General features: G+C 34.7%; 1 protein-coding gene across 2 annotated transcripts in view; it reads left to right on the top strand.

Moving 5' to 3' along the window:
• The window catches only part of LOC139689389 (long-chain-fatty-acid--CoA ligase 5), a 184,537-nt gene extending 174,638 nt beyond the window's left edge, over nt 1-9,899 (top strand). For both annotated transcript variants that reach the window (XM_071586482.1, XM_071586483.1), the window contains exons 8-12: nt 374-524; nt 694-972; nt 3,704-3,847; nt 7,063-7,236; nt 8,381-9,899. In XM_071586482.1, the coding sequence (XP_071442583.1) occupies nt 374-524; nt 694-972; nt 3,704-3,847; nt 7,063-7,236; nt 8,381-8,518 (886 nt within the window). In that variant the 3' untranslated portion in view covers nt 8,519-9,899. The remainder of the gene's footprint in view (nt 1-373; nt 525-693; nt 973-3,703; nt 3,848-7,062; nt 7,237-8,380) is intronic.
• Nucleotides 9,900-14,464: the final 4,565 nt, after the last annotated feature.

Here is a 14,464-nt window from a genome sequence, read left to right as displayed (position 1 = left end):
AATTATCAGAGAAGTTATGTCTACTGGACTACAACATCATTGACATTCCAAGTCTACTTCCTTTGAAAATAACTCATGAAAGCTAAATGAAATTCTAGGGGTCCCAAACAACTCAGGTGTCCAAAACTCAGCATCAAGCTCTAATTTATGCACTTTACTGTTTATGCCCTGACACACATTCATAGCCAAATGAGGTCTCCCTTAAGGCTCCCCTGAAGTTGAACCTTATAATTAGTCAACTTTTATGCCCCTTATTCTCATAAAGGTGAACCTAAATATGATTATCCTATAACAATTGTTGTCTTCATTTGAATTAGCTATTGCAATTATTTTGGTTAGTATATGTATTTATTCATGTTGCTTGCTTTCACAGGGGAATCATTAGGAAAAATAGTTTCTGGGACAAGTTAGTCTTCCGAAAAGTTCAAGAGAGTATGGGCGGGCAACTTAGACTGATGATTGTAGGCTCTGCACCTTTGGCTGGGAATGTCCTCACATTCACACGGTGTGCATTAGGCTGTTTGGTGAGTTTTTTTACAGAAAATGAAACAATATTTTCACATTGTAACTCAATCTATTTCTAGTTTTCTATATCTAGTTTTTTTCAATGATATGTGTTGACGATGATGTTGACTATATCAATGCTTTGAGATTTTTTCTTTTAAGTATATACTCATGATTTTTTGGTGGCAGGTTGTCGAGGGTTATGGCCAAACAGAATGTGTGGCACCAATCACCTTGACTGTGCAAGGAGATCACGTACCTGAGCATGTGGGACCCCCTGTGGCATGCTGTAGTGTTAAGCTGGTAGATGTTCCTGAGATGGAGTATTTTGCTGTGGCTGGTCAAGGAGAAGTGTGTGTTAAGGGAACTAATGTGTTCAAGGGTTATTTCAAAGAACCTGAGAAAACGAAAGAGACAATGGATTCAGAAGGATGGCTTCGTACAGGTGATGTTGGGGCTTGGTTGCCGGTAAGCATTACAGTTATTCTACAGAAATCATATCTATGATAGATTCTTGAGCCAAAATTGTGAAACGGTGATTGAACAGAAATTTAAAGGCTTAAATGATTTTGTGTACATTGCATTTATTTTCAATTTTCTTAGAAATAACACATCTTTTTCCATATGGAATATAATGGAAGTAAATGTAATTTACACTGAATGTGTATTTGGCCAATGTGGATTGTCTCTCTCTTCTGTTTATGCATGCAGCAAAACTCACTGCTGCTATCCTATATGATGTTGTATGATTGCTTTCCCACTCTCCTTCCCTCTTGTGTCACATCTATTTCTCCTTTGGTGGGTGAAACAGCCCCCTGATGCCATCTCTTGGCCAAAGAATTGGGGCACTTGGCTGCATAAAACCCCCGCAGATCTAAGTGTAAATTACGTTTCCTCGATAGCTCAAGTGGTTAGACCATTGGCCTGGCAAGTCAAAATATTTGGTGACAAGTCCCAGTCAAGGAAATATTTCTTCACTCGTAATCTGCTCGATTCTGCCTTCTTCACCTCTCCTGTTCAGTGCCCAATACAATTCTTCTTCTTATGCCTTAACTACTTTACCATTGTGGTCCAGAACACTTCCAAGATAGGTAACCTGTTCTACCTGCTCTAGCTTATGGACGCATATTTTGATACTTAATTTAGCCTTTTTCTTTCTTGAAAACTGCATAACCTTTATTTTGTTTACATTCATTCTCATCCCAAAACTATCACATTACCTTCCAATGCACTCAGCAATGTTTGCAATCCCACAGCTGACTGGCAAACTAAAGCTTGTTGACCATTGGCCAATGTACCTCATCTGATGAATTCCCCACCAACTTTCATTCCTATCTCCAGTTCTTCCCGCGGCTCTTTTATCATTTCCTTTACATATAAGTTGAAGAGCACAGGTGACAATGAACAACCCTTTCGCAATCCTCTTCCCAACACTGCCCATCTGGACTGTTCATCTGCCACTTGTAAATGAGCAGTCTGAGACACTTACAGTTTGCTGATTAACCTTCTGTCCCTCCAATCTACTCCAATTTTCTGCAATATATTCATTAGTTTTTTGAAATTCATCATATCAAATGACTTTTCAAAATCTACAGAGCAGGCAACTACATTCTCATTGAATTCCATATTCCTCTCTATAAGTGACCTCATTGCTGCAGTGGTATCACCCATGCCTTCTTTTTTCCTGAACTAAAACTAATAATCCTATAAGTTTTCATTTGACTACTCTCCATCCTCTTATTGATGATTCTGAGAACTACATCAGCTCTGTGCAAAATCAAATTTATTGATCTGTAGTCTTGTATATGGCTGCCTTTCCTTTTTTTGAGATAAGAACTATAAGATTGAACTAATGAAATTTTCGGGTCAAGTTCCTCTCATAAGTGCTACCAATTGGTCCCCATAAAATTTTCTTTCTCCCACCTTTTTCTACACCCTTAATAGTTCAATGGGAATATTTTCTACTCTCATAACCTTATTTGATTTCAATTACCTTAATACCAGTTCTATCTTACTATGGAGTAATCCTGGACGCATATCATCCTCATTTACAGTGTACTATTTTCTTTCTATGCTTAAACTATGGCCTAATGTCTTAACCATATTGTTCCTCTATTCCACCAATTTCCCTTATATCTTCCTGGGTTCAAATAATACCATTCGTACACAAATCCAAAAACTTACTAGAGATTCCATTACTACAACACTGTACATCCTTACATTTAAGGTTACAACTAGACTAATTTTGTAAAGTTTTAGGGATTTTTATTATATCATAATTGGAAATTACAAATTTGTGTATGTTGAAAAAGTAAAATCCCATTTGATTTGATCATCAATATCTGTTGCATAATAATATAAGATAGATAAGATATTATTTCTCATAGTCAAAGCATGAATTGCACTCCAACCACTGATGAAGCCTACTAAGTCCAGTATGAAATTTGAAGTTGCATTACAAAAACACATATTATTAAACATTTTGGAAAGCGATGGGATGATCATGGGAGGGATACACAAAACAATTTCTGGTGGAAGGAGGAGCTGTGGAGGGGTTGAATATTAGATGGTAAGTGAGAGGAGGGTAAGGTGTACAACTGGGGTTGAACACTGGAAAGGGGATATGGGAGAGGTTGGAGCAGACAAGGGCATCAGGCCTTGGGAAAATTTTGTTTTGATTGTTTATGGTTTCTAAATTACCTCATCTAAAGATGCCATGCTCTGCCTAAATCAGTGTTTTAAGAGAGACATGGTGGACATCCTCAAACTGACTTAGCCACCCTTATACCCCTGAAATTGATTTTTAAAGCTTTGCTGATATGTGCAAGACCAGACTTCAGATGTTTAAGGGAGCTGGCTGGCTGGCAACTGTTTGCTCTATTAATTCATGATTAGGCCAAGTCCTATCATTCCTGGAATGAGTAACTGAATGAATCTTGAATTTATGAAAAAAAGGAAACACCAAATCCCTTACAGATATGTCATGATATCACGTTGACAAGCATGTAGTGATTGTTTGCCCCTGCAGTAATTAAAGCAAAGTAGTATAAAGATCCAGAATACCCATCTGACATAACAGGAAAGCAGCAGCTAGGATCTTCACTGGACAGAGGACATATTACCTGTAGCTATTGATGATATTACTCTATTGCAAGATAAATATTTCCAATCCATTTTTAACTGTTTTATTTCATTCCAGAATGGTACACTCAAGATCATAGATAGGAAAAAACACATATTCAAACTGTCACAAGGAGAGTATATAGTTCCTGAAAAAATTGAAAATATTTACATTAGGAGCCAATATGTCCAGCAAGTATTTGTTCATGGAGAATCACTTAAGGTAAGATAAACTTTATTGATTATTAAAACCATATTTTAGGTAAATGAACTTGTCATCTCAAGAAACTAAAACATTTCAATTGAATGCCAGCCGTCCAGTAGTATTACTAGAGCTGGTGCCATAGTCCCTGTATTTGCTGCTTCTCTTCATTTATACCAAATCAACCCTTGCCATAAAACTAGGAAAAAATGCCATTTTGTGTGGGAGTGAAATTCAATGCTAATAATATTTGGGAAAAAAGTAATTTATTTCAGACTGCATTTTGTACTATTCTAATCTATGCAAACATCAAAGATGCATTTAGGTGAATCATATTTAAAAGACTTGGTTGCCACATCACAAAGAAAAATTTAGATGGAAGAAAAGATAGTAATTGGAATTCATTGTGCAGTAAATGTGTGTATGAAGACTTCTATTAGTGTACTATTAAGACTCAATTACCCTACTACATTTACCTACTCCTCTAAATTTTCATTTTTACCTCATTAGAGGTAATTTACTCCTCTTACCCGAGCACTGTGATAGACCTAAAGGGCTAATCCCAGAAAAATGCCACATTGTTTGAAATGCTTGCAGAGCTGTCTAGCAATGCTAATGCGGTCATTGACGCACACTGTTATTCATAGCATTTCCTCAGTGAATAAAATGGATTTACATACCTACCTAATGGTCTGTTAGGTAGAGTAATTTAGTTTAACAATTTCACAACAGAGTTATTATGGTGCCATGTAGTTTTGCTAAAGCTTTAGAATATAATGTGTTTCTATTTGTATGCATTACTTATTTTTATACGTGTGAAACAATACTGCATATCATATTCACATTTTTGAGCCTCAAGAAGATCAAAAATATGGAAATTCAAAATACACATGGCAACTTTCTTTGCAGATAAAGTTTTTTGGCTATACACCAGCAAGCTTTTGTAATGAAGCGGAATTTTTTCAATTACTCTATCAGAAAGTTTATTAGAGTATCCTTCAAAAACTTTCAGTACACTTAGAGTAACCCAACTACAGACTCTGCAATATGTTACAAATCAATTAGTCTCATGTTTATATAGCCTAGCCTCTGTAGTTGCTTTTCATAGCTCTATGTAAAGTGATCAGGTTACATTGATAATTCTTACTCACCCAGGAGTAAATAAAACTAAATGTAGATTCATTTTTCCAATAAAGAAATAAGGTTAAGACGCAAAGAGTGCATTTAAAAATAAGTGCTGCATTAAAAGTACTGGTTAGGTTATTCAGTATGCTTTTCAGTACCCCATTAAAACATTTCTTAGAGAACTAAAGCATATTTTTGAATATCACAGTATCACTCACTATGCTTGGATACAATATATGTAGCTGTAGTGACAGCTGAAAAGCAATTTAGGTTTTAGGAAAATCTTTGACTGGTATATCAATGCATCAGCGGAAATTATAAAAACTAAGGCTAATGGAAGTTAGAAGGAGGTATGAAAACTAATGAACTGAGAAAGGCAGATACTGAAGGTTCAAAAGTGACACCAGCCAAATAATAATAAAAGCCACAAAAGTGTGGATAAATACCCTGTTTAAAGAACTGCATCATAGCCTTGTCCATAAAAAGTTGAGTCTGCTTACAGAGCCATGAGACATCATTTTAATACAAGCAAAGTTAATTTTCATGTCATTTGGAATAACACTGATGAAATTCTTACTGCAGATGAAGATGAGGCAAATAGATGGATAGAGTATTGTAGAGTTTTGATAATAGAAAGAAATCAAAAGCTAGAATACTGGAGGAAGAGAATATTATCAACAATGATTAGGACACTACATCCTCAGGTCTGATTTTGATGGTACAGCAAAGAAATTAAGGGCAAACAAGGCATCAGAGATTGACAACATACCCTCTGAAATAATGAAAAAGTCAGCAAAAAGTTTTTTACACAGATATACAACCTATTATGTGATATGTAAATGAAAGAAAAAACACCAAATTATTCCTTTTCCAAAAAAAAGAAAGGTGAATTGGAGAACTTAACAACAATTAGTCTGATGACCAAGCCAGCAAATTTTACTACAAAATTGATTTACTGAAGAATGGAGCAGAAAGTTGGGGTATTTAAGTAATGAACAATTTAGATTTAGAAGATCTTGAGTAAGATGTGAAGCTATTTTTGCTCTATGCCTAATTGCAATCAACCTACATTGATTTTGAGAAAATATTTGACAATGAAGGCTAGAATATGACACTACATGTCTGCCAAAATATTGGAATAAACTGCAACAATATGAGATTATTATACATCCCATGAAGAAGGCTGGCAACAGTGATTAGATGTGGGGAAATCTCTAGAGATAATCTAAAAGTAAAACAAATGAAAGGTATGCTGGAACAAGTGAAAAGGTTTTTCCCTTTTGGCTGCAATATCACTAGTGATGGAAGAATTAATTAAGATTCATTAAGCATAATATAGATGGAAAAAAGGCTTTCTACCTGTAGTCCTTTTGATAAAAGGAAAGTGGGCTAACATAGACATAAAGAAACAATTTGCTAAAACTAAGGGGGTGTTTTTTTCTATGCAAAAGAGCTGATATGAGAAGAGAAGATGGGAAGTGATGAAAATGGGGGGCGACTGTAAAAGATAAAATTATAAAGGATGGCGATATCAACAAATCAAGAATTACCTCCTTCAAAGAGAAGGGGAAAAGAGAAACCAATTCAGGAATTTTACAATAAGTAAAGGGACACTTTTAGAGGTTACTTACCAGTAGTAGAGAGAAACAAAATGGACTTATCTTGAGGAATAATAGCTTATTGAAGAATACCACGGAAAGAATTTGCCGAGGAAGATCAAAGATGAACCAAAAAAAGTAGGTAATGAAATATGCTGGCACAAGGGACTGTAAAGGAAGGAAGGGAGAGTATGGCGCAAGATACAAGAATAAGAAGGGGGGCTACAGATCAATCCTCAGATTGATAACTTGTATTGATGACAGAAAAAATTGGTGAATCCTTTTACTACTTATCCTTAAATAAGTATTTGATTATGGTTAACATAATCTAAAGGATTTTAGATTTTGTCCACTTGGATATCAGAGTTGAAATTCAATCTCCAATTCTCCAATTTAAGACCTTCTAATTTTTAAATAATAAGTTTTTTAAACTAGAAATTTATATGGTTTAGTGACCGAAAACTGCAATCATATAATAATAATGTCTATCTTTATTTGTTCTCTTTTTCTCAGTCTTGTATAGTTGCAATAGTGGTTCCTGATGTTGATGTAGTGAAGCAATGGGCAGCAGAGAATAACATCCCAGGTACTCTTTCAGTGCTCTGTGCACACCCAGAAGTTAAAAGGTTAATTATGGATGACATGATAGCATGGGGAAAAGATGCTGGAATCAAATCCTTTGAACAGGTGAGATATTATGACAATGACTGGTAGAACTATAATTTTCATTTGCACTGATTAGAGTATCCCTTAGAAAGACAGCCTCTATTAATGGAACCTCAATGATCAAACATTTTCTGAATCAATGCAAGTGGCTCTGAAGCTGTAAAGTCACCTATTAACAATGTAGTTATCAATTTTCACCCAATTTCAAGCCAAACACCTAAACATTAAGAATATTTTTTATTGGACACATCAATGGCCAATTATTTCCAGAGGAACACCACAGATTTATTTAAGTTGGTAATTAGTTCCATTTTATGCAAAGTCATGATAACCAAATTTGTCAAAGGATTCATTTTCATGGTTTTTGGAAGTGACACCTTATAAATTAAGTACGTACCTGTAGCTTGCAACCTATCGCGATAAAGAAAACACCTTTTCTTAATAATTGCATAAATCTTCCTTCAATGGAAATGGAAATCACTATTTTTGATCAGGTTAGTAACATAAAATTTTGCTATCCTAGAGGTTAGAGGCTTCGACCAATGATCTGAGTCCCAGATTACTACTCTGGTATTGCTAACTGACACCTTTAGCTTCTTCACATGCTATAACTGGTGATTTTTTAAGTCTCAGTTCTTCCTGGGAAACTGAAGGTGACACAAGGAAAGGAGATCCCCGTCCGTGAATTTGTGAATTTCTCGCAGTTCAAGGTGGCTTCTATCTTGATTTCTCAAACTAAATTTTAGGCTGCTTAGAATGCTTAATGTTGCGCATATATGTACAATCACTCAATAAATAATTCTGTCATTGATGGTGTTGAAGGGTACATAAAATGAAAAAGGCCTTAGGCATTTCATTCATTACTCTCCCCACCCTCAATGAAGCCTACTTTTCATAAATCTACCAATAATTCCCACCACTATAATTCACCAAACACTTTCTGGGAGATACTACCTTGGATAGATCTTTCAAACTATATGTTTCCAGTACTAATTCTCTAATTTCACGTCTGTATTTGAATTCCCATGTGATGTCTTATCCAGCATATTACTGCATTATGCTTTTTATGACTCTATTCATCAGTGTATTTTATTTGTATATGGATAATTAATTATTATTACCACCAAGAAGATATTATTTTGACTGAAAACATTTTCTTCTCCAGGTAAAAGACATATACCTCCACCCAGATCCATTTTCTGTCCAAAATGGTCTCCTCACACCTACATTGAAAAGTAAGAGGCCACAACTTAAGAAGTATTTCAAGCCTCAACTGGAAGATATGTATTCTAAATTGACGTAGAACTAAAGACTGTGCTTCATCTCTTCTGGGATGCAAATGAGATGGCAGCAAATGACTGGGAACAATGTGAAGAATACAGTTTTGAATAGATTGTACAATAAGATCACAATTACTGCTGCTGTTCTGTTAGTAGCCTGTAGGAAAATGTTTTGGTCATCAGGGATGTTAAAACAGGAATGTATCATCAGTATGGTTTTACAGTTTGGACTGGCTAAAGGTAAAATGAGTTCTAGAGAAAAACTAACAGGTGATGGCAATTTCAAATCAATGCCAGAAATTGTAATACTTTGGATGCAATATTTTTTGTACAATTTAAAATATTTTAAAAATTACTATATTGTATGTATCATGACTCTTTGACATCAAAGTCTCCATCAGTGATAATCATTTAGTTTTTCCATCATACTCCATTAACACACAAATAATTCAATACATTCCTGTTTATTAAGTCTTGAATAGGCTGAAAAGCCTACATTGTTATTCTGATGACATTAAGAAAATATTTAAAACAGGGTGATATTCTGTTAGCAATACATGATTAATACATGACTGTTATATAATGAATTGTGATAAATCATCTGAATATATTGTTCATTTGCCCAAACTGATTTAATGTTGATACCGAAAAAGTTACACTGATGTCATTAATATGTCCAAGTGCTCTTAACCATATAGAAATGTTCTGGCGGTATTTGTTAAGAACAAATCCTTGGGTGAAATAACTCATTTATTGAAACATTGTCTAAATATGTTTAAAAACATATAATGCTACATTTAAAGTTGACACATCAGCATATCATCTTCAAAATTGCAATTTAGATACACCAGTATAATACCCTTTTCAATGAAGTGGGAAACTTCACCAACTAATGAAAATGAAATTTAAGAAAATCCATAGGAAATAAGTCAATACTGATTGGGTTATTCTGCTCATTATAATATTAGAGTATTAATATTTGAATTATGCAGGAATAAATGAAGAAGTCCTTTTAAGGGAAACACATTGAAATGTTTATACAATTCTAAATTTTAATAGGCTTTTCTGCAGTTTATAATTTTGAAGAAATATTTATGTACTTGTCTTTGTCATGAAATATTGCCATATACTGTAATATAATTACTGAGGGTCACAATCGGGGTTTCATATATTATGTTTAATGCTTGAAATACAGTTGCTATTAAAATATCTTATGTTCAGATTGTCATGAGCCATATTAAACATCAATGACATGTTATCCTTTAAATAAAGCAAACTGTCATAGAAAATGTTTGTTGCCATAAAGCACACTGTATTATTGTTCTGTTATTAAAACTGTAGATGTTAAATTTATTTCAGTTGTTATCAAAATAAATGAAACATTTTGTTTTTAGGAAAGATGAACTGAGAAAATGAGAGTTTTATGAAAAGAATTTTGTGTTCCCCCATGGGATTTCTAGGAGAATGGATAAGAGGAAAGAAACTTGGCTTGATGACCATTTTAAACCAAGTTATAATTTTTAGTGCAAGCAATAATGTGCATCAGCATTTGTAAATATTTAATTTCATTTCCCGGTGGACTGAATATTTATGCAAACATATTGGAAAACCAATCACCATTTTGGAGTACTTACAATGTTTTCAGATTTGTGGAGATAGTTCCTGAGAATAATTAGCTTACAAAATCTTCATCGACTAAAACTGGGATCATATGGGGAAAAAGGTTATACTCGATCTGAAACCAGTATTTCATGGTCAAAAGTTGGCAATAAAAATTCAAGAGCAGGGAAGGGGAAAGTTCAAGGGATACATACCTATGATAAGCTAAGAGACATGCACAAGGGCTAGTAAAATTTTTTATACTGTCTGCTTATTGGAGTGAAAATGCACATTAAGGGTGACATATTTCAACAGAATGAATGTTTTGTACTCATAATTCTTGATTACACCATTTTGTGAGCATACTAAAACGGTTTCCTGAAATTTGAAATTTGGAGAGACATGGTAGAAGGAAAATTTTGACCATGTTACCCCAGCTGATAGATTCAGTTTATAAATGTCATTTACGATAAATGGCAATTTGGCCATATATATTTTTTTCTTTATTGTATATGCTTATTACATCTATCTATACTATCTGTTGAAAGTTGAGGTACTCGATGTTTTTAATATTTAATTTAAATACCCATTAAAGACTTATTAGACAACAAAACATAGTAAAAAGCACCACTTAATGGCTTTTGTGATATGCATATCTTTGACATAGTGAATTTGAAACTTTATATATACGGTTTAAAAAAAGTTTTGTTTGACACAGATAAGGATATGTGAATCTGCAAGTAGAATTCTAAAGTATTTGTTTTGCCTGATTTTGCTCAACTTATAATATGCTTTATGAAACACGATTTGCCATTAAATTCTCACATAGGGTATTCCTACTTATGTGGTATTATATTAGAGACATTAGCGTAGTTCGGCTAATTACTTTGGAAGTTAAATTCACTTTTAATAGCCTACTCAGAGTAGGTACTTCAATGGTATGGAGATTGCTGTCTCTCATGTATGTAATCCTTTGCCCCACTGCTTGCCAAAAAATCTGTCGGAAAAATAAATGAATTTTTGTCACCATTAGGCCTTAAACAGGGGGGTATCGCAAAGTTTTAATTATTACTAAGAAATAAATGAGATATATGTATAATCTTAATTCTGCACATTAATTGATCCTTATCTGCATAACTTAGTGAATTACAGATATTAATGTTATTTTTTTGTTTTTTGAAGCTGTAGATTGCAGTAAACTGCATTATGGAGGAGATAGAGGCTCGCAGTATGATATTAAGTCCCTTTGTTAGAAAGACTACAGTGCCTGGCAAATCCATGATGAAATGATGGCTGTTTATGGAAATGATAGCTTGGCTAATGCATTATATGATGCAGTCGTAAGGTGGGAAAAGAATTTTCAAACTGGCTCCCTCGCAGACAAAGCAAAAAGTGGAAGACCATGACTCACGGATGATGCTGCCACAGTGGGAAAACGTGAAGGACTCTATTCTATTAGACTGAATAGCAACCATCCAAATGATCATGAGCATGACTGATCTTAGTTACAGGCTACAGATAGGGTGTGGATATTTCTCATAATGAACTGCGCATATCAAAGGTGTCTGCTCACTGGGCTCCATGACTATTGACTCCTTTTCAGGAGGAAACATGGCACAACCTGTCAAGGGAGATAATGAATCTTTTGGAGCAAGACGAAGGAGATTTTTTGGTTGCCTGGTGACAATGGTAGACTCTTAGATACATCAATATGACCCTGAGACCAGAGACCAAAGAGATGAGCGAGGAGTGAAAGCACAGTGACTCACCTTCCCCCAAGAAAGTTTAAGGTGCAGAGGTCTCCAGGGAAGGTCACTTCTGTTTTTGGAGCTGTCATGAAGTCATCTTAACTTATCACTTGGAGAAGGGTCAAACCATCGCTGGTGCCCATTACTGTACAGTGTGTAACAAATTGCATGATGTTTCGAAAAAGAAATGATATGGTCACCAAAGGCATCTATCTTCTTGCCAACAATGCACTTGGTCACTCATCTCGAAGTGCAGTGGAGGAATCAAAATATTGTGGCTTTGAAATTTTGTCAAATCCAACCTTTTCTTGTGACCTTGTCCTGAGCAACTTTTTTTTTGCTCCCAGAACTCAAAAACCATTGAACAAGGTTGGAGATGAGACAACTCAAATGACGTCATTCAATGGATTTTGATGCAATCTGCTGATTTCTACAATGAAAGCCTTCAAAAAGTCAAGAAATGCTGGGAGAAATGTATAAATCTAATAGTTACCATGAAGAGAAGTCTTATGAAAAATAAATAAAAATTAATTTTCTACCTCAATTATTTTAGGAATAATTAAAACTTTTCTATACCCCCTCCTATTCCTGTTGATAAAAATATCAATCCATGGTCTAGGTTAAATATGACAATGTTTTTCATTTATGATGGTAATGGCTAGTCAGTTCTTAATTTGATTTTGTAGCTCTATTTATTTGTTTGAAGGTATACCTATAGTTTTAAGTAATGGCCTCATTAGCTGAATCTTGGTTATATTATGCAGCAGTTCATAAAGTTCTTCTGGGAGTACTATGATTTAAGAAATATAAGGATTTTCTGAATGAACAGTGTTAAATTTAACAAATATCTTTATTTTTAATGAGCAGGTATGAATTAGCTTTGATATTGTAGACAATGTGTGTTGTCCTAATGGAAATTCTGTGAAATGTCTCCAGAGCAGCTCTTCCTTTAAAGTATGCTCTATGCAAAACCATTTTAAAGTAATCATATATAAGAGATCTAAAAGCTCATGACATTCATCAATAATAAAGAATGGATAAGTTAAAGAAGAATTACAGAGGATCTGCAATGGTTAGAGTAGGTGATAATGGAAATGAAGATGAGAAACATGAGTAGAACTAGACCATAAGCCTTTATCATGTGTCAGTAAGTACAAACTTAAATAATCTCCTGGATATTGTTTAGAAAAATGCAAGGCAAAATTTTGGAATATAGATTTGGATTTGGGAGGAAGACCTGCTGACAATGTTTCATAGGAGGGCAAGGTTTTTTAATGGTTACTTGGAGGGAGGAATTAAAATAGAATGCATCATAATCAAAGAACACATACTGTTAATGGGAGCCAAATACTAGCACAAATTCATTGCACCCTGCCATGCAAAAGAGCACATGGAAAAAATATACTGCATGAAATATAACCCATAGTTCATAATTATGAACCAAATACAATATATAATACAGCAATTGATACAGTTTTTCTAAACCTCTTATTCTTGTTGACTTTCAATGGGAAATTAATCCAGTATTTTTTGTACTTCATTGAGTTCACTGTCACCACTGGCCATCAATCCAAAGGTTAGTTTGAAGCAGGTCTCTCTACTTACTCCTGTTGTTGGCTAAATAATTCATAAATATTCTATATGATTTCTTTCATTTATTGCTTCAGAGATTTCACCCAGGAACTGACTTGCCATTTACTCTTTCTTCATTGGCTGCCTTCATCTGACTCTGTGTCTTAACATGTGCCTGGCAAGATTTTCAAAACTCTGTGCCAGAGTGTCATTTATCCTTCCTCTTCTACTACTTTTTACAGAACCCCTTCGATCTGTACACTTGATCTTCACCATACACCAAGTTTATAAGAGTTTTAGTATTTTCCATTGTGCTGCTGTTTTCGTCCAGGTACCAAAATAACACTTCCACTGTATTCTTGCACGGTCTCCTAATTACCAGGCTTATGGCTGTTAGAGGGAAATTCTTCCGGTAGAATATTCTATTTTGCTGGGGCTTTTCGACCAGTTCTTTCATTCTGGATGCTCTCTCTGATTTTGCTTCCCATATAGCAATATTCTTCAACATTTTCTAGATTGAGATTCCTCAGTTCATCTCATGTTTCATATCATACTTACATTTCAGACCATAATGTTTATTTTATTTTTTATTTTCAGATGATACTTCTTCCTCATCTTTTTGATGTTAGCAATTATTCTCTCTATATTCCCTTCTGCTTCACCCATGATGGCTTCTAGATGGTGGAATACAACGTGCGAGGTCTGTTTAAAAGGTTCCCGAACTTTTTTATTGTGCATCTACAGTTGTCTATTTTTTAATTGGCTTGAAGGCGTTGTGTCCATGGAAACTTCCCAAGTAACCGCTTTCCACCACTTTGTTGATATCTTGTTTTGTAGATTAGTTACAGCCGTTTATGAAAAGGGGTGCTCGTGGAGAGAGACAAAAAATCTGATCGGCAGAAATGAGCGATTATTCGTGCAAATTGATGCTAGACTGTGAGGGAACTTGCAGAGGAGTATGGTATCTCAATTGGTTCAGGCTATGAAAGCCCGACTAAAAAATTGAGGATGCATTGAGTTGTCGCCAAATTTGCGCCTCACCTGATAACA

Source organism: Hetaerina americana, unplaced genomic scaffold (genome assembly GCF_022747635.1).
Source record: "Hetaerina americana unplaced genomic scaffold, ioHetAmer1.1.p SCAF_23, whole genome shotgun sequence".
In the NCBI taxonomy this organism is placed as follows: domain Eukaryota; kingdom Metazoa; phylum Arthropoda; class Insecta; order Odonata; family Calopterygidae; genus Hetaerina; species Hetaerina americana.
This window is presented reverse-complemented; position numbering and strand designations above follow the sequence as displayed.